Here is a 20,762-nt window from a genome sequence, read left to right on the forward strand (position 1 = left end):
CTTTATTCGTATGTTGAAAACATAGACCAGATGGAGTTACTTGTCTAGTGAATACTTTAAAAGTTTTGAGGTTATAGCAATTTTCTACAAGGACAACATTATCGTGATATAGGATTGTTTAGGCAGAAAGTCGTCCTTTCATTCGGACGAAAGATAGACTATTTAAATTAATTATGTGAGCAATTAAAGCTCACTGACTAATTCTATGTCGATGATATGTCGGCTTCAAACAACGTTAAAATGCAAGCATACAGATTGGCCTATCTGGCCGTCTGACAAATATGAATTTATGGAATAATTTTGTAACGTTAATAATCGATCATGGTCAAGGAAAAACCAAATTCAATCCGTATTTACGATTCAGAAGGTTATAGACGTAGAGCTGCATGTATCTGCGTTAAAAACGATCTTGAAGATGAGGTAAGCCAGCAGATGGCACTTGGTATTTTTCCTTTCATTAATTCTGTATTTTTATTTTAATATCAGTTATTGCATTATTATATTTCTTTCTAATACGAAATATGTATAAATTAAATTTTTATGTAATTTATGATATAGGTACTTTTGGTTACATCCAGTCGTAGACCTGATAGTTGGATAGTACCTGGTGGAGGTGTTGAACCAGAAGAAGAACCTGCAGTAACAGCATTGCGAGAAGTTCGAGAAGAGGCTGGTGTTTTAGGACAATTAGGCAGATGTCTTGGTATATTTGAGGTATTAATATTTTCATATAAAATATAATTATTTGTTTAATATACATAAAGCATGTAAAACATAATAAGCATATACATAATAAGAAAAATTCTAATATATTTTGAGCATAAAGAAAAAAATGTTATAAAAATAATTTTTTTTTTTAGAATGTGGAACATAAACATAGAACACAAGTATGGGTTATGAGAGTAACCGAAGAATTGCCAGAATGGGAAGATTCACGCGCTATTGGTCGAAAACGAAAATGGTTCTCTATACCAGAAGCCTTGCTTCAGCTTGCTCAGCACAAGCCCGTCCAACGTTCTTATATACACAGCCTCCACAATACTAATCCTCGACATAATCCTAACATTTCACCATCTCATCATTCACATACCACTGTAACATCTATTCAATTAATGAATAATTCTAGTAACAATCCTCATTTAAACAAACATAGCTAATATTAAATACCATCCATTTGCGTGAACAATTGCTATTGTGTTAGATATTTGTTACTGCTCCTTTTCTTTCATATAGTTATAACTATTAAAAAAATTATATTTTATATTTAAAATGTACATTCTTTTTTTCTTATTTTTCTTTCCATTCTTTAATCTTTTTTATTTGTATTACAATCTCGGTGGATCTTGTTCTTATAACTACTAGTACTACTATTATATAATTACTGCTATTATTACTATTACTACTATTACTACTATCATTAATATTGCTATTCTACTATTAATACTATTATTATACTACAGACACTATTATTATTATTATTTTTATTATTATTATTATTATTATTATTATTATTATTATTATTATTGTTATGATCATCATTATCATCATCATCATCATTATTAATTGCAATCATTATTTTTTTCCTATCATTGATGTTATATTTATTCATATAAATTAATTAAAAACTGATCCATAAAGGAGCAGTTTCTTCAATTTAGTTCTCACTTTTATTATAATTTCAGGGAAATATTTCATACATAAATAAGTACATAATTTTCATACGTAAAGTGGATGGTGTTTTATGTAAAAAAAAAAGTTCCATAATTAGAATATTTCTCTCATGTTGTTTAAATATATTCAAAGAATGTTATAAAATCTCATAATGAAACACATATCTGTACTTCAAGAATTTGTTTTGAAAAAAAATTTTGTTGGTATGTGATTATGCTTTGAATTTGTTTATATAACAATTATAACATTTTGCATATTATAATTAATAGTTTACAGACTGAATCTTTTCAAAAATTATAGTAAGGATTGTTTAGAATTATATATTTAAAAAAAGTAAAATTTTTCTCTATATAGAGTGGTCCAAATAAACTATTTCAAGCTGTTTTCTTAAAAAGTAATGAAGATATTAACTTCTTTTTTCTTGAATTAAATGATGGCTAATTCTTTAATATGCAACAAATTTTTAAGATAATTTTTGAAGAAAAAAAAGAAAATCTCTTTAAATTTTTTAAATGAAAGATTATATATTTTTGTTTCCTAGATAACTATCAAACTAAATAAGATTTAGTTGCACTATTTTTTTGTACATAATTATAGAATTATGGAAAAAATTTTTTTTCTGTCTTTTTTTCTTTATTAAAATGAAAAAAAAAAAACAAAAAAATAAAAAATATTAAGAGTTAATTTATTATATTCTTATATATATTATTCAATTTGATAAAAAAATTTATCAAATTAGAATTATCTAAAGAATAAAAAATTAATACTTATCATTTAAAAGAAATCTATCTATGAAATGTTCTTTTTTTTCCTTAATAGTTTTAGAAAAATTTGTTACATACAAAAGATTAAAATTTGTATTTCATCTTCTGAGAAAACAGCTTGCAGCATTTTATTTTAAACTACTTTGTATATGTCATTAAAAAACATTAGTACGAAAACTATTTAATGTAAAATGAAATATAAATATGTGGTTGTATCATGAATTTTTTAAATTTCATTTTTTATAATTTATATATTTAAATTTTTTATAACTTTTCAAATGTCATTAGTTAAATGTTATTATAATTTCATTGTTATTAATGTCATTAATTTTTATTGTTCCATATTGATTCGCACAAAAAGTTGCCAATAAAATGCAATGAAAGAGTATTCCAAAAATTGAGTAAGATAAGTCAGTTTCATAGTTTCATATATATATATATATGTATATATATGTATAGATCTTGCGTTTTCGGACGTTATCCACGTGCATTGGTATTACAAAGAGGTAAATTTTTAAAAACTTATTAATAAATTTCTTACAACATCCCATTTTTTTTAGATAATATATTAAATTAAAAAATTATAAATGCTAATATGAGAAAATGTTTATTATTTTTTTGTATATTGTTATATTATTTCCTATATAAGGTTAGGTTATTTAAATAGATTTTTGATTATTCAAATATTCTTTTACTATTCTTTGTAAGATATTATTATTATTTTTTTTTTTATGTAAAGAAATTTGTAAAAAAAAATGGAATGTGAATCAATGCAAGAGATTGATGAGAATATGGAAGAAAATAGCAATGATAGTGACAAAGAAGATTCTACAGAAAATGATGAAGTACAAGAAAAAAAAATATATCTTCCTGGAAAGCCTTTGAGAAAAGAAGAAGAACTTGTGGTGGATAAAACAGCATATCGAATGTTACATCATGCACAATCTGGTGCTCCTTGTCTTAGTTTTGATATAATTTTAGATAATTTAGGTAATAACAGAGAAGATTATCCATTAAGTATGTATCTTGTGGCTGGAACTCAAGCTGCTAAAACACATATTAATAATCTTCTTGTCATGAAGATGGAAAATTTGTATAATATAAAGGACGATTCTGATGATGAATCAGATGATGAATTAAATGATGAAGATCAAAATAAACCAAAAATGTCTATTGCACCAATAAAGCATCAAGGTTGCGTCAATAGAGTTAGGTAAATATTTAATTATTAAATATTTTTATTACTTTTTTATACTTTTCAACTATAACAATATAAATAATTTTTTTAGAAAACATAATTTATTATTAAATAATATATAAAATATTATTAAGTGATATGTAATATTAGAAAAAATTAAGAAAATAATTAAGAAAAATGTAGAAAATTTAATGAACAGAAAAATATTATAATATATAAATTGTATATATAAATATAATATTTATTAAAAAATTGATTAAAAGAAAAAAGATATATTAAAAGATAAATTAATAAGACACAATAAATAAAATAAAATAAAGAAATAAAAAAAATATGAAGATAATAAGAAATAAAGAAGATAAATCATAAATAGTAATCAAATAATTTATAATTTATTGAATGGAAAAGTGTTTTATATAAAAGTTACATAGTATAGAAGAAAAAAACTTAGTGTTACTAATTTTTTTGCAAGAAAATATATAAGAGACATATGAAGATTAATTTCCTTTTTTTATTTGGAATTTTGTATTTTTTAATATATTAATGTAAATTATTTTTTTTTTAAATTAGGCTATTTAATGTAAATATCTTTCATATAATAAGTTAATTAAAATTAGGTTTAAGTTAATTATTAAATTTATAATTTTTTACAATAAATGATTTATAGTTTTTTATAAAATAAATATATGAATAGTGTAAATATATAATTTTGTATAACATTGCATTAAAAAATATTAAATTTCAATTAAAAAATTTAATCTTTAAATATCTCGTATGATTAATATATAATACTACAAAAAATATACAATATAATATTACAAAAAAATTAATAATATTAAATTGTTTTTTTTTTTATACTTCAGGGAAGGTTTTGAAACATTATTTTATATAATAATATGAAATAATATATTTTAATTATATTATATATAATTATTATAGTAATAATTTATAAATTTTTTAAAACAACTATTGTAATATTACATTATAATATGATTTACGATATGTTATTTATATATATATATATATATATATATATATATATAAAGTATTAATATATTCGTGAGATATCCTTAAAAGGACACTTCTAAAGATTAAAACAAATAACAAAATTAGAATATAAAAATGTTAATTAAATTTATCTATTTAAGTAATTTAATTTAATTAAGTTAATTAAATATGTATTTAATAATAATTTAATCAAATAAGTAATTTATTTGCATTAAATGAAAATAATAAATGGCTAGATAATGTAAGAAAATTACAAAAAAAAGTTGACATTGAGTCAACTTTTGTTGACTTTGAGTTGAATAAAATAAAAGATTCAATAAACAAAATATAAGAAAATAATAAACAATGGCAAAGCATTGGATTAAATCTAAATAAAAAATAAATTCTATGAAATTATTCTTAATAAGATATTATTAAATTAAGTGTGAATATTGAAACTGAATCCAAAAAAACATGGTAAGAATATAGTAAGAAAAAAACAAGAATGTGATTAGAAATTATCTATTAGAATTTTAAATTTATATTAATATGAAGTCAAACAAAGAATAAAATTATTCTATCTTTATTGTCTTCTCACTCTGTTTCTATTTCACTTCATTAATAAATTTCAATTGATTATAATTTAACAAATAAGCTTCAATGATTTTTATATCCACTTTCATTTTAATTTTATTATTATTATTATTATTTTAGCTTAAAATCAAACCTACAAAGATATCTCAAGAATATATTAACATCATTATAAAAATAATTGTAGGATTGTAAAAACACATAAAGATTATATTTGAAATTGAATAAAAATAAACATTTAAATAAGGACAAAAGTATTATTTAATTTTATTATTTAAATATCTTTTAGCTAATATAATGAAAATGGAAAAAATTTTAATATTTAATAAAAATATTAAAAAAATTTAATAATTATAGTATAATATATAATATAATTATATAAAGTTTATAACTTTTAAATTATTATTATATATATTATTAAACTATTGTATGAATGATATTGAATGATAAATAAATTATTAATTAAAATATATTTTGTTTTAATAGATATACAAGAATTGGAAAAAAAACTTTAGCAGCAAGTTGGAGTGAATTAGGTCGTGTACATATTTGGAATTTAGATAAACAATTAAATGCACTTGATAATGATGAATTACTTCGTATATATCGTAAAAAATATGAAAAAAATGATGAGAATATCAAACCATTATTTAGTTTTAAAGGACATCTTTCAGAAGGATATGGACTTGATTGGTGTTCAACAGAAATAGGCATGTTAGCTTCTGGTGATTGTAAGGGTAATATTCATATATGGAACATTAGTGATAATGATAATTCTCCAACATGGCATGTGGATCAAAGACCTTATAATTCACATGCACCACATAGTGTTGAAGATATTCAATGGTCACCAAATGAAAGACATGTACTTGCTTCATGCTCTGTTGATAAAAGGTATGATTTTGATTAAATTTATAAAAATTTTTATAAATTTTTATTGAATTTGTAAATTCAAAATTATTTTTAATGTATATTTTATTACTCACTTTAATATTATATGTTTTTAATATATTTTTATAATTAAATTTTATATGTAACAGTATTAAAATTTGGGATACAAGAGCAAGTCCACAATCTGCCTGTATGTTAACAGCATTTGGTACACATACTGCTGATGTTAATGTTATTTCATGGAATCGTAAAGAAACTCAGTTTCTTGTGTCTGGTGGTGATGATGGTTTGATTTGTGTATGGGATTTACGTCAGTTTGGTTCTAATGGTTCAAGTCCATTAGCTATATTTAAACAACATATTGCACCTGTTACAACAGTAGAATGGCATCCTCAAGAAGCCACTGTGTTTGCTTCTGGTGGAGCTGATGATCAAATTGCTCAATGGGATTTATCAGTAGAAGCTGATGAATTAGAAGAAATAGAACATAGTGAATTAAAGAAATTGCCACCACAGTTGTTATTTATACATCAAGGTCAAACTGATATAAAAGAATTGCATTGGCATCCTCAATGTTCTGGTACTATAATATCAACAGCTCATTCAGGATTTAACATATTTCGTACAATTAGTGTATAATAAATCTATTTTTTTAAGAATATAATATTTATAAAATAATTTCTACAATTATGATATTTTTTATTGACTTCATTTATAATATTAAGTAAGAAAATTTCTTTAAATATTTTTAAAAATGCATTTTTTATCTTATTATTTGGGTCTTCAGAAAATTTGAAAAATAATTCTAGATTACTAAAACATTAAAAATATTAAAATAAACATGAAAGTTAATATACAAAAATATTGATTAAGATTTATTTATTAAGTTATAAGTAATTTAATTTTGCACTAAATGAAGCGAGACGAGGATAGAATGTCATAAATATAATATGTCTTATTTTATTGCTATTTCACTTCTAATACAAAATTAAATTAAAAATAAAAAAAAATAAATATAAAAAAAAATATTTTTTAATCTAATTTATAATTAACTGAAATTAAAAAAATTATAATTATCAATATATTCCGATTTATTTTTCATCAAATAAATTTTTCTTATTGGTCATTTAAACGATTTTCTATTTATTAATTATATGTATATTTTTTACTTTCGTATTAACTAGTTATTTATTTAATTCTGATCTTAGAGCTACTTAAGCAAGGACTTTTCTTGAATATTATGTATGAAGAAATGAATTCATATACATTTAAAAGTTTTTAGAGTAAGAATATACAAGATAATCATAAAATATAAAACAAAACTGAAATAATCGATTTTCTTATTTATTTTGTAAAATTTTCTATTTTTGTCAAATATGTATAATAATACTAGAATGAAGATATTAATATAATACATAAAATACTAATATATGATTTATTAGTATATAAGATTTAATGATAATAAATGTCTTATTGTTGGTCTACCATGAGGACAACTCCAAGGATTTTTCATTTGTGCCATTTGAGTAATTAATTTTTGCATATCACTATTATTGAGAGCTTTACCAATCATGACTGCTCCACGACAAGCTCTTGATGCTAACATTTGTCTTACTCGACTTGGACGAAATATACTTTTTTCTTTATTTTCTATTCCACTTTCTCTAATAAGAAAAATCAATTCTTCAATATCTTCTTGTCCAAATTGCCAATAACCACTAACTGGTATTCCTGTGAGTTGAACACGATGACCAGATTCAGCTAAAATATTTATGTAATATTTGAAATTATATTTATCATATATTATTATGTATTTTGTATATGAATGAACAGTTTAAATTTATTAAATCATCTACCTTCAGAATTTATTTTAAAAAAAAAACCATTATCTTCAAATGTTTTTTGATTTTCAATTAATATTGTTTCATTAACTGCAGAAATATTTAAAAATTTAGGAATAATTAATTTTTGAGTTTTTAATTGAGTTTCATTATTGAGTTTTTCAAAACGATATTTTTCATCACTAGCATGCTGATCAATAATAAAAAGATCTTCTTTTAAACGTGTTATTATAAAACCAAGATTAAATTGACCTATAATCTCCATCTATAAAATATTTTTGTTTTAGTCTTAAAAATTTTTATAAAATAATAAAAAATAAATTAAAATTTATATAATTTAATAAAACATAAAACCTATAACCTTGAAAAAAGAATCTTTTGTTAATTGTGTTTTCAATTCATTTTCAGCTTTTGAATTTTCATTTGCTTCCATTTTTGCCTTAAATTTGATTGTTGTATTTGAAGTCACATATTTCGGTAAAATATTTTGTTTTTCTTGAAGTTTTTGTTTTATTGTTAAAATACTTATTGGCATTTCTATGCTATTTAATATTTTTGTTTCATTTGATATGTTATTTTGTGAATTATCATATTCAATAATTTTATTTTCATTATCAGATTGTATATTTTGTCTTATTGTATATTTTGTATTTGATATTTCATTTAATTTATGCAATCTTTTTATTGATCGATCTTCATTTGTAGGTGAAATTGTTCTTTTTATTCCAAAATTTAATTTAGATAGAGGATTTACAGTTAAATTTCCTTGTAATTTATCCCACTTAGATGTTAAACTATATTTTAAAGTTGCTAATATTAAATTTTCTTGTGTACAAAAAATAGTTCTTTTATTTGGAGTTACATTAATATCAGTTGAATATTTATTTAATTTTAAATTCAGAAAAATGAACGGATATTGTTTATTATTATATTTGTGATAAATTTGATTTATTAATTTACCAATTTTTATTAAATCACATGGCCGACCATTTATATAAAAAAACTGTCTATCAGAAGTAAAACGTCCAACATCATGTTCACAACTACTAATATAGCAATCCCATTCAAAATCTACAATTATACTATTTGGTAAATTATATTCTTGTAATGTCAGTTCATCAGGAGATAATAATTCAATTTTAATAAGTCCATTTGAAGATTTTTTGCCAAATATTATATTAATATTATTTAAAATGTTACTAGAATTAACAGTATTAACTACAAGATTAGAAGTTTTGCCTGAGACAGAATTAGTACACGTTATCTTTGTTTCAGTAGAAATCAAGCAATAACTATACAATATTTGAATAGCACGAATATATTCCTTTTTAAGATTTCTTTGAAATTCTTTTACTCTCACAGGAAGACATTTAAATATATTTTTCACATGTACAGTTGTTCCTATTTCTCTTGCACATGGTTCTTTTTTTTGTAATAAACCATTATGATCAAATTGTAGTTTAAAACCATGTTCACTTGTACAATGTCTTGTAATAATACTTAATTCAGCTAAAGAACAAAGTGAACTAAGAGCTTCTCCTCGAAATCCAAAAGTATTTACTTCTGTTAAATCTGAGAATTCTCGAATTTTAGAAGTATGATGTTTTAATCCTGTAAAATAAAATGAAATATAAGTGTAAAGTAAATATAAATATAAAATATAAGTGTAAAAAAATATAAGTGTATAATATATTGTAATACATTAATGTGTAATATAATAATATAATATACTGATATAAAATATAATAATATTCATAATTTTTAAATCATTTCAAATCTATCAAAAAAAGATAATATACACAATTAATTAATCTTATTTAATCTTTATTATAAATTGAGATAATTAAAACTTTTAAAATAATTGTAAAATAATATTAAAAATACAAGTGTTTATTCTGTTATTTTTTAATAAAATTATAATATTATTATTAATATTTTTATATAATATTAATAAAATTAATATTTATTCTTTTAATATTTTAAATAAATATTAAATTAATTCAATAATAATTTAGATTTTGTTTAATGTACTGTCATAAGAATTTTCAAACTTGTGATGTATTATAATTTTCTTTAATAATAACATTTTAGATTGCTATGAATCGGTAAAAAAGAAAAAATATTTTATCGAAATCATATATTTATGTTTTATTATTTTTTCATTTCATTTATATAGTTTGAAAATATTTGAAATTTTGTTGTATAAAATATCAGTATAATTTGTTTTTTTTTAAATTATATTTAAAAATATGTTATTAAAAAAGATAGAATCAGGTGCCTTTAATGCAAAATATAAAATTAAGTATATAGCTATAATTTCAATTGTTAGTAAAAAAAACTGTTAACAAATGTATTTTAATTATAAAAATCTATTTTTCTACTTTTTTTATTTTGTTTTATCCTACTTATTTTATACAATTTCTATTCTTTTTGCCATGTTATATGATCTGTATATATATTTGTGAGAAAATTGGATTGCGATCGAACTAAAAATATTAGCTTTTTTTAATTTATAATAGCAATTAATAACAACTAATTTTTTTCTAAATATTTATAATTTTTCTAAGTAAATAAAAGATTTTTATAATACAATAAACAAAATTTTAAATTAATTTTACAAATAAGAATTAAAATGAAATGTTTTGCAAAATATGATTTCAAAATAATCGTCAAGTACCATTGTTTCTTAGCTAAATCTTGATATTATTATTATAGACTATGATGATGTAATTATAATAAATATTAAAATGAATATTAAAAATTATCAATTAAAAATAATAGTAAAGAGTTCATAGAGAACTTCTTATTATTATGATTCACAAATTAAGAACCATTAATTTAAGATAGCATATAAAAAAAAATTTCTTTTCTTTTATTTTCTAAATTTCAAAAAATTTGAAAAAAAAATAACAATCATTTTCTCAAAAAAAAGATGAAGTTATAGAAGTTTTCTAGTATCTCCTCTCTGATTTCGGTGATTTTTAAATATGGAAGATAAAATTCTTTTTATACTTGTGTGTGCACGCGCGCGCGTGTGTGTATATATATATATACTTAGCTGTTAGTCAAATTTCGATATATTTGAAAGAAAGAACAAAAAAGATTGTTACTATTTATCAAATTTCATCAATATATCTATAATAACATGTACATAAGAAAATTTTATTTATTTTTTGTTAATGACATTTTCTTTCTTTCATTTTTCTCTTAGAAATATCAAATAATCTTTGTTTTTAATATGATGTAATGATGTATGTAATTTGTTATTAACCCTTTTTTTTTTTATTAAAAGACGATGATTTTAAAAATGCTCTATTATGAAATTCTAATAAACTTAAATCTAATATTTAGCTATTAGTATATGAATATGCATAATTTAATCGCAACGAGGAATTGCATAGATAAATCTATAAATATAAATAATAAAATAAATTCATATGTTTTATTTGATTTTGTTTTCGAATCTTGTTTTATAGTGAATTTTAAAATAATTTTATCGAAAAATAGAACTAATAGAAGATTCAATATCAAATATTTTTTGTATAGAACGCAATTTGACAATACGAATATTTGCAGAAACGAAGTGGATAAGATAATCAATTAAATATTTTCAAACTTGTATTCAAGTATAAAAAAATTATTTTGAATATCTCCTAAAATAAATAGATACAGTATATTAAATAAGAAATAGAATTGATATGTATATGCATACAATAAAATTGATATAATTTTTAAAAAACTACAATCAAAATTGATATAAGTCAGAATTTTTTTCAATCATAATTATTTTAATATTATTATTAATATTATTATTATCTTATCGATTCTTTAAAATTATTTCAAAAACCGATATATAATAATTTGAAAGAGTGATTTCAGAAAACGTTCCAATCTCTTGAAAATAGACATACGAGAAAAGTACTTTGGTAGCTGAAAACATAAAACTGCAAAAGATTGAATTGAAAGTTATAATGTTTTTAATTTTCATATAATATTTTATTTTTTAGTAAAATTGTTTATTTTTAACTTCGTAAAATATTTTTCAAAAACTAATAGATAGAGTATTTTTTGATTTTAGATTCATGTTTATTAAAAAATATTACTAGAATCATCTAATGGATATCACAAAATAAAACAAAAAATTTTCTTCGTTAGACAATAGTCAGAATAAAAAATTATATTTTCAAAAAGCATATACTTCGGATTGATTTGAAGAAATTAATGAAGGTATATTCTAAATCTAAAAATTTATTTTTTTCCTAGATATAATAAAAAATTTATATAATTTAAAAAATTTATTCATAATACATAAATTAAAAAACAGTATAATATATTGAATTTTGCTTATATAATAGTTATAACTACTAACACTTTATTCGTCGCGTCGTCGAATGTCGAAAAGAAGATATAATTTAATAATAATATTAATAATCTTAAAAAAGTGTCTCAAATAAAATTGATTATATTGATAACTTCAGTCAAAAAATATTTTAATGAAAATATCAATTTAATATAAGAATATTCATTATCCGTAATAGATGTATACATATTTAATATATTAAACAATATATATATATATATATTTATTCTTATTATTTGTTATAGATTATTAAAGATATTAACTAAATTTAAAATAATCTAGAATTAGTTAAGGCAACTTTTTTTTTCTTAATGTGCAGCACTCCAGATTAATAATTGTATTGTTATATAAAAATAGACTATAATATGTTTTCTTTGTCATTTTAGCAGATGATCAACTATTCTAAAACAATCATTATGTCGCTAATATATATGGGACATCTATAAAAACTATTATTACTATTATATTATTGGCGACGTTGACATTCGACGACTTGTATAAAAACAATTGTATTAATTATGTTTATATAGAATTCAATATATTAAATAAAAAATTTTTTATTAATATTTCGAAAATAATTAAAAATTCAAAGTTAAAATTTTAGATTTAGGATCTCTTCCTTTCCATTTTTCTAATTTCCATTTCATGCTAATCATGCAATATAAATATACGTTTTTTAAAAGAATAACTCGATAAAATTTTTTGACATCAAGGATATTTTTTTAAGAAAATTTTTTTTTGATTTTTTAGCATTTAAATGTCTTAATCTATATTATCAAATAATCAATTATAAATGATAATTAATAACAGTTTATATTAATTGTATAAAATATGAATATTAAAAAAAATCAATGTAAAGAAGATGTATATCAATGTAATATCTATTCCTTTATTGACTATATTGTATCGTATATTCGGATTAGTAAATATTCATAAAAAATAGTTTATTAAAATTCAAATTCAATTTTTTTTTGATGCATTATATTCTAAAATAGTAATTATCAATTATCAATATGTTATTGATATCTTATTCAAAGTTTTTTTATTGATATATTGAAAATATTGTTAAGATTTATAAATAAAAGTGACTAGTTTTTACTTTTTCTTATTCTTAATTATCATTAAGAATTAGAAGAATCTTAATTATCATTAAGATATATATATTATTAAAAGCATTATTTGTAAAAATAAATAAAAATGAATAAATTTTATTGAAAAAATATGATGATCACTTCAACCATTTCTATTTATGTTTATTACTTCTATTTATTACTTTTATTTATGTTATTAATATTTAACGATTTTGAATATTTTGAACATATCAAATATTTAATCAAATATTACAGGTAATCATTAAAAATATCTTATAACTTTAAATAAGAAAAATTTATAGTTCCATTTATTTTCAGTTGTTATTAAGTACAGTCCAATAGTGACTTTCCGATACTACTTGGATTGCAATTCGAACGGCGATAATATTTATTTATGTTTGATATTTTTTAAATATCGCTTCATGAATAAATTCCTAAGATCTTTACATATAATCTTACATATAATCTAAAGTGTAGAATAATATTATCAAACGGTTAGATTTTTTTATCTGAAATTAGACCATGATCGCGGATCGAATTACATTTTTGGCGTTAATCCAAGTTTGACAGTCGTGGCGATAGAAATATTATTTTCAAAGTTTTTGAATTTTGTAAGCATGGAATGAAATTAATTCAAATGAAGATGAATTTGATTTTTTATTATTAAATAACGAAATTATTTCTATTCATTAAGAAATTGACGATAGAAAGAAAGAAAATAGTGATAAAAATAGAGATGTAGTATAAGAAAATGGAAAATAAAAATAATAGACAGTGAATGTGAGAGCACAATATTAAAATTGTAAGGTTTGCTCTCAATAAAATAAGAAAAGTAAAAGACATTAAACGACATTTTATTGTGATACTTGACAAACCGAGGATGTATCTTAGTAATTATTATTAAAATATCACACAAAACAACAATATAGACTTTAATATTCAATAAATTTTTTATATGTAAAGATACATAAAATATTGAAATATAAAGCTTAATTTGTGTGTAAAATTATTTTAAGTTAGCTAAAAATTCATGAACGAGAAATCATTTGGAGTTGGTTCGAGCGAAAAAGGCTTGGAGCGCAAAGGGTTAATATCTTAAGAATATAATATATATATATCAAATTATTGATATTTATCATAATGATATCAATTATCATAAATTTATTATTCTTTTCATTACGAAGATAAAAAGTCTCAGAAACCATAAATTAAATTTTAACTGTTTTTTTTAAAAAAGTTAAAGTTTTAATAATTTTTAAATTGACTTTATTTGCAATATATTATTAATTAAATAGAAACAACAAATACAGTAAATCATATTGTCTATCTATTATTTTTATATATTTATTATTTTGTTTATTTATATGTTATCTTAATTAAAATTAATCAAACGAAATTTTTTGTTACAATCTTTCGATTATAATATATGAGCTACGAAATGCATACTTCTTATTCATCATTCTCTTTCTAAATTAAAAGAATGAGATGCTAATATGAGATTGATAGTTTAATCATCTTCTATATTTCGAAATTTTAATTATTTTATTATTTTAATTAGTCAATCTATTCTTGATATTGAGTATTAAGAATAAAAAAAAACTGATTCTTGATATGAGTATTAAGAATAAAAAAAAACTGATGGCAGTATATAAAAATATTTGATTAATCTTATTGATAATGCAATAGGAAATTATTATTAAATTAACCATAAAATATATCAGAATTCAATAAGGATTAATGGAAGACTACTATACATACGAGCTTCCAAAACAAACCAACAATTTGATAATCAAGAATTGATATTGCAATATATTCATTTATATATGAAAAATTGTTTCTATATCCATTGATATAAAGAACAAATTATTGTTAAAACTTATTCATTGATAAGTTTGCGTCGAATAAGAATTAATTAAGAAACAATGCGAATTCAAGAAAAAAATCTATAAAAATCATCATTTATAAAATTCTATGTATAAAATAAACAGAGTTATATCTATTCTGTGGAATAATTTTATGTAATTTATTTAAGAATAATATTAAAAATTAATATGATTATGAATATTGCAAAAATAATAAATTATATTTATTATTTGTCTGACAAATAAATGAGACTAACAATGTAATTCTCAATTCCTCTTTATATTGACGAAGTATCTTTGATTGAATTTTTTAACATAGAAAACTAAAAGTATCATTTTTATTTATGAAAGTTATTTATAAACAAATAACATTCTAGAAAATGTTTATGCTGTAACTTGTAATATTCAATGGTAAAAATTTTATTGAATAATAAATATATATATATATATATATATATATATATATATATATTATAATTTATTATTTAATCAGAGTTTTCGAATACAATAAATTTTATAAGATCTCTTATTATTATTATTATATAATTGATTCTAATTTCAATAAACTATTATATGCAAATCTAGTGAATAAAATCGAGCAGCGTGTCTATCTTCATATCAAAGAATTAAGATGTTGCAATATTAATTGATTGTTAAATTGACCTATGTGAAAATCGTGTTGTCATTTTTATAGATATTGATTTCATTATTTTTAATAAATTCTGATATATTTTTTTTACCTATAATTTTCTTCAATATCAATTGTTAATTCATCAATATGTTATTTCATCAATACACACACACACACACGCACACACACACACACACAATATATATATATATAACAAGAATATATATAATAATAGAATATATATAATAAATTATATAATATTTATAAATATACCTAATCCTTCAAAATCTTGTTCTAAGACACCACTTCCATTATCACTGACGGTAATACATGTTTTCCCATAATCTGTCAATTTAATATCAATTAATGTAGCATTACTATCTAAACTATTTTCCACGAGTTCTTTTAAAGCAGTTGCAAGATCAAGCACCACCTAATAAAAATTTATATATAAATATGTACATATTATATGTATAGAATATGTCATCTTATATAAAATATAAAAGAGATTCAAATGCAAAAATAAAAGAATAAAAAGAGTTCTTTTAATATATATTGATTTTATTTTTGGAATATAAGTTATTTGATGATATATTAAAATTTTATATATACATATATAAAATATATAATTTTTTTTTTGGAAGATTTAAAAATCATAGAAAGAAAAAAATTAGTAAATACTATTGTATTATATTATGCATGAAATAATATTGAATATAATATTAATTAACAAATTTATTATGAACAAATTTAAAAATGATTTCACAAATTTTTTGAAAAAATACATAAACTTTATAATTTATACTACAATATAAAATTAATTATAATTCAAAAATAAGAATATATCAGATTTTATTTATTTCATTTAAGGAATTAATTGAAGAAAAATATTTAAACTCTTCATATTATATATTAAATGAATTAATAATTTATCAAATAAAAATTATATATGAAATATACTGTTTATTGTGAAAAAAATAATTAGCTTTTTTATTTATATAAAAATAAAAATATATATATATAAAAAATAATAATCTTTATATCTTATAATTTTTTCCTATCAAAAATTGTTATTATTAAATGATGAATGATGAAATATTTATAAACTCATGGATCTTCATAATGAAATCTTCATTTAAAAAATTTTTTTCAAATTAGTATAATTCCAAAGTTATTTATAATATTGATTTCTATTGGATCTTATTATATTAATTAAAATATTATATATTATATATTAATAATATAATTCAAGATTAATTTTTAAAAAATTATGATATTAAAAAACTTCATTTATATGAAATTTATATATTATCTATAAAATATTTATTACTATATATGAAAAATTACTTTTTCATATTAATCTATTCCTTCTTAATTTATAAATTTTGTAATATTCTAATATATATAAATATTTTTTTCAACAAGAAAAAATAATATTAATATTTAAAAATTAAATATATATTAATATATTTATAGGTTATCTTACCTGACCAGAACAAATTTGATGAATTGTTTGTTTACTTATTACATTAATTTTTTTTGATTTTTCTGATGTTGCAATTGGTTCTGTCATTATTTAATAAATAATTATTTTAAAATAGAAATACAATCAATTAATTTTATCGCTTACATGTATTATAGAAACATATAATCGTTTATAAGAATTTTAACAAAAACTAAATACATAATTATATTGAAATATTTCGATATAAATAAAAAAGCTTTCTTTAATGCAAAAATATATAACATAGAATTAGTATTCAAACTATTTTATGCCCATGATTTTAAATTTGATTGATTATCACAAATTACTATATTGATTATAGCGCGATATTTGATATTTACAATAACATCTTAAAAATTAAGTACTTTTAAATAAAAAAACAAAATTGAATAGGTTTGTTACAAATTTTTAATTCATTTTATTTATTACATTATATTTAATAATAAAATAAAAATATAGAAAAAATGTATAATAAAATAAATAAATGTATAATATAATAATAAATATAACAAAAAATTATAATAAAAATATGGAATTTGAGGGAATAGTAATGAATATATAATATAAATTTACATTTTGCCTACTTATGTGAATTGTGTTTATTATCTGGAAAATTCAATATTTTTAATTAGTAATATTATTGTAATAAAATATCATAAAATTCATTTTCTTTAAGAATTCTTAATTCAAATGATCTCCTCATTAATAATTTTGCGCATCAATTTATAAACATCAAACATTAAAAAATCAAACAATAGAGTAATTTTTCTATTAAAGAATCTATATTAAATTCTTATATAGAGTTTTTTTTATAGCAATAGATATTACAAAATATTTGTATTCTGTCAATTCATTCAAAAATTGAAAAGTTTGTAAACTTATTTCTGGCAGAAATTATTTTCGAAATATTTTGAATTGCAATACTTTCTGACGAAGTCATATAATATAGTCAATATATATAGCAAATTATTGCTGCATTATTATAATTACTAAGTAATCATAAATGTTTTATATTTTATTTTTTTGTCATAACATTCTAATAAATCTTTGAACGATTTGGAAATAACTAGAATATAAAAATGTATAAAATTGCAAAACAAGTAGAATATAATTACATTTTCAAAACTCTCTAAATATTATGAGGTACAATTTTGATATTATTATAAATTATAAAAATATTATTATAAATATATTTTAATGAGAGCAAAAATTATTTTAGGAATGAGAAAATAGAATATATGATTATGTTTTTAAATTGTAAAAAAATTTAATTTATATATAAGGTTTATATTTTCAATTATTATAACAATAAAATTTTATTAATAAATTTATGAACTGTCACAGTTGTTATACTTCTTTTCTAGATGTCCATTCTTTTCCTTAAATGCAACTAAATATTTTATAACTATTTATTTAAAAAAGGATTTCAGAAGGCTAACAAAAATTAAACGACAAAAATGGAGATGCATTTGTTTATTATTAACCTTATGCAATATCGTTTCAAATTTTCAATTACATTATTATATATAATAAAAATAAAAATAAAATAAAATAATAATAATCGCAATAATTGCAATAATCGCAATAATTATAATTGTAGTAATAATGGTAGTAATGGTAATAGTAAGGTAATAGTAATAGTAGTAGTAGTAGCAGTAGTAATAGTAACAGTAGTAGTAATAGTATGAGTAGTAGTAGTAGTAATAGTATGAGTAATAGTAGTAGTAGTAGTAGTAATAGTAGTAGTAGTAGTAGTAGTAGTAGTAGTAGTAGTAGTAGGTGGTGGTAGTAGTAGTAGTAGTAGTAGTAGTAGTAGTAGTAGTAGTAGTAGTAGTAGTAGTAGTAGTAGTAGTAGTAGTAGTAGTAGTAGTAGTAGTAGTAGTAGTAGTAGTAGTAGTAGTAGTAGTAGTAGTAGTAGTAGTGGTAGTGGTAGTAGTAGTAGTAGTAATAGTAGTAATGGTGGTAGTAGTAGTAATAGTAGTAGTGGTGGTAGTAGTAATAATAGTAGTAGTGGTGGTAGTAGTAGTAGTAATAGAAGTGGTAGTAGTAGTAGTAATAGAAGTGGTAGTAGTAGTAGTAATAGTAGGAATAGTAAGAATAGTAGTAGTAGTTGTAGAATAGTATTATTGTAATTTAATAATAGAAAAATAAAAGTAGTAGAAATAGTGGTGATAATAATAATAATAATAATAATAATAATAATAATAATAATAATAATAATAATAATAATAATAATAATAATAATAATAATAATAATAATAATAATAATAATAATAACAATAATAATAATAATAATAATAATAATAATAATAATAATAATAATAATAATAATAATCATAATAATAATAATAATAATAATAATCATAATAATAATAATAATAATAATAATAATAATCATAATAATAATAATAATAATAATAATAAAGATAATAAAGATAATAATCATAATAATAATAATAATAATAATAATAATAATAATAATAATAATAGTAATAGGAATAGTGTTAGCAGTGGCAATAACAATAAGAATAATGGTAATAATCATAATAAGGACAATAATTAAAATATTAATCATAATCATAATAGTAATAGTAATAATAACAATAGAAGTAATAGCAGGATGAATAATAATAAAAATAATATTAGTAATAATAATAATAGTAGTAGTAGTAGTAGTAATAATAGCAATAATAATATAATATAATGTAATATAATATAATATAATATGAAAATGTTTACAGGGTAGATACAACTTTTTCTTCATCTTGTATGGAGGCTTGTTAATTTTCATCTTAATAAATCGGTTTTTCTTAATTCAGTTTTTCTGTATTCATTCCTTATATTTTTATGCCGGTTAGCGTATACGATCATCAAACAAGAAATCGAAATGATTGATGTGTATTTATCATTTCTTCTCGATAGATGTTCGCAATTTGCATAACGGGCATATATCAGTCGTATTATAGTATATTTTCTGAACACAATGTTTTTACACATGACGTTAGGAAACTTATGGTATTTTAATCCGGTCACAATGTGTTTCAAAGAATTTAATTTAAAAATTACATTAAATGATTTTCAAATTATTTTTATAATTTACGCTTGAATAAAAAAATAACAAAAAATGAGTTTTAAATTTTTTATATGTTTTAAATTATATGATTTTAATTTTTTTTAACATATAAAAAAATAAAATGATAAGTTTTTATTGCTTTTAAATAAATTTATGAAGGTATATGCTAACATATGATAACCAATAAACTATATAAATATATAAAGGACCTTTAATGATATATCAAAAACAAAGTTATATATTTCATTCAATGTTATTATTATTGATGTAAAAAAAAATTATTTGAAACACAAATCTC

At 19.8% G+C, this 20,762-nt stretch overlaps 3 protein-coding genes across 3 annotated transcripts; 2 read left to right on the plus strand and 1 right to left on the minus strand.

Moving 5' to 3' along the window:
• On the plus strand, window positions 1–1,274 carry Aps (diphosphoinositol polyphosphate phosphohydrolase 1 Aps). Its single transcript, XM_003697094.4, has 3 exons — window positions 1–420; window positions 559–714; window positions 861–1,274. The coding sequence occupies exons 1-3, from the start codon at window positions 322–324 to the stop codon at window positions 1,155–1,157; spliced, it is 552 nt and encodes a 183-aa protein (XP_003697142.1). The 5' UTR covers window positions 1–321; the 3' UTR covers window positions 1,158–1,274.
• Window positions 1,275–1,525: 251 nt separating this feature from the next.
• l(2)09851 (WD repeat-containing protein 1 l(2)09851) lies at window positions 1,526–6,780 on the plus strand. Its single transcript, XM_031918812.2, has 5 exons — window positions 1,526–1,874; window positions 2,797–2,941; window positions 3,175–3,648; window positions 5,698–6,105; window positions 6,252–6,780. The coding sequence occupies exons 3-5, from the start codon at window positions 3,191–3,193 to the stop codon at window positions 6,739–6,741; spliced, it is 1,356 nt and encodes a 451-aa protein (XP_031774672.1). The 5' UTR covers window positions 1,526–1,874; window positions 2,797–2,941; window positions 3,175–3,190; the 3' UTR covers window positions 6,742–6,780.
• Window positions 6,781–7,425: 645 nt separating this feature from the next.
• Window positions 7,426–17,770, minus strand: Pms2 (mismatch repair endonuclease PMS2). The gene is made up of 5 exons (XM_012491280.3): window positions 17,374–17,770; window positions 16,161–16,320; window positions 8,305–9,554; window positions 7,959–8,208; window positions 7,426–7,863 (listed from the first exon to the last, which is right to left on the minus strand). Exons 1-5 carry the CDS (start codon window positions 17,458–17,460, stop codon window positions 7,541–7,543), a joined length of 2,070 nt encoding a protein of 689 aa, XP_012346734.3. The 5' UTR covers window positions 17,461–17,770; the 3' UTR covers window positions 7,426–7,540.
• Between the last annotated feature and the right edge of the window lie 2,992 nt (window positions 17,771–20,762).

Source organism: Apis florea, unplaced genomic scaffold, assembly GCF_048593485.1.
Source record: "Apis florea isolate Af1SG1 unplaced genomic scaffold, ASM4859348v1 contig_3078_pilon, whole genome shotgun sequence".
Classification (NCBI taxonomy): domain Eukaryota; kingdom Metazoa; phylum Arthropoda; class Insecta; order Hymenoptera; family Apidae; genus Apis; species Apis florea.